Consider the following 985-nt stretch of genomic DNA (forward strand, 5'->3'; position numbering starts at 1 on the left):
AGAGAGAGTGTGCGTGTGTGTGTGTGTGTGTGTGTGTGTGTGTTGGTTATCTGTGTACTAGGCACGTCTTTTTCGGGTTCTTGAGGGAGGGAGCGCCACAGCGTGCACCCTCCAGTCCACTGGGAAAGCGGGGGAATTGGTGTGGAATGGGAGCCCTGTCGCTGCGCCCGGGATTCGACGAGCGGACGGTGGGGCGGCTCATGCGCGGCCTGACCTGCCGCGTGTTGTGCCCTGTGCGCGCACGCGCTGGGTGGGTCTGGGGGCGCCGCAGGGTGTGGTCCCTGCAGGAGCGCACAAGCTGGGGATGCCCCAGGGTCATGCATTGAGGGCATCACCCGCCCTTGGCATGTCCCTCGTGCTCCCACATGCTGGGCCCCGCCGCCGCCTTGACCCGACTTATGCACAATCGCGCGCCCATGCATGCGTATCCACACACCTGAAAACACACGCTCTCTCTACATATGTGTCTCTCGCACACAAGCACAGATCATCCCTACACACCCACACCCACATGGGCACACACACACCTGTCGCGTCGGCCCCCCCACACACACGCACACGAACACACACTCTCTCTCTCTCCCTCTATCCCTGCAGGGAGGAGAGCCGCCATCGCACCGCTGTCATGCGCAAGCTGGGCTTTGTGGACGACAGCGGGGTCGTCCTGCTCAAGGGCCGCGCAGCAGCCTGCATTGACACCACAGACGAGCTGCTTACAGCAGGTGAGGGGGCGGCGTGGGGGGTTTTGCGTAGTCATGCCACAGAAGACCGGTGCAATGGCTTGCTTTGCCCTTGCATTTCTCTGCCCCTGCTCCACCCTCCCCTGAGATGCAGTGCAGCGCAGCATTACTGCTGCTGCCTGCACTCCCCCGTGCACACCCAACCAAACCTCCTCCCCCCCCCCCAAACCCTTGCGCGCCTTTCCACGCCAGCCCCATGATGAGCGCTCCCAACCCCCACCCCCAATCACCCCGCTGTGCTCCAC

The 985-nt window shown here is 63.5% G+C and overlaps 1 protein-coding gene across 1 annotated transcript; it reads left to right on the plus strand.

Annotated features, from left to right (window-relative positions):
* Positions 1–146: 146 nt before the first annotated feature.
* Positions 147–940, plus strand: MNEG_16703 (hypothetical protein; the record flags this gene model as incomplete). The annotated part of the gene is made up of 3 exons (XM_014034828.1): positions 147–250; positions 598–722; positions 933–940. 3 exons carry the CDS (start codon positions 147–149, stop codon positions 938–940), a joined length of 237 nt encoding a protein of 78 aa, XP_013890282.1.
* Between the last annotated feature and the right edge of the window lie 45 nt (positions 941–985).

The sequence above is a fragment of the Monoraphidium neglectum genome (genome assembly GCF_000611645.1).
Source record: "Monoraphidium neglectum strain SAG 48.87 unplaced genomic scaffold scaffold06685, whole genome shotgun sequence".
In the NCBI taxonomy this organism is placed as follows: Eukaryota; Viridiplantae; Chlorophyta; class Chlorophyceae; order Sphaeropleales; family Selenastraceae; genus Monoraphidium; species Monoraphidium neglectum.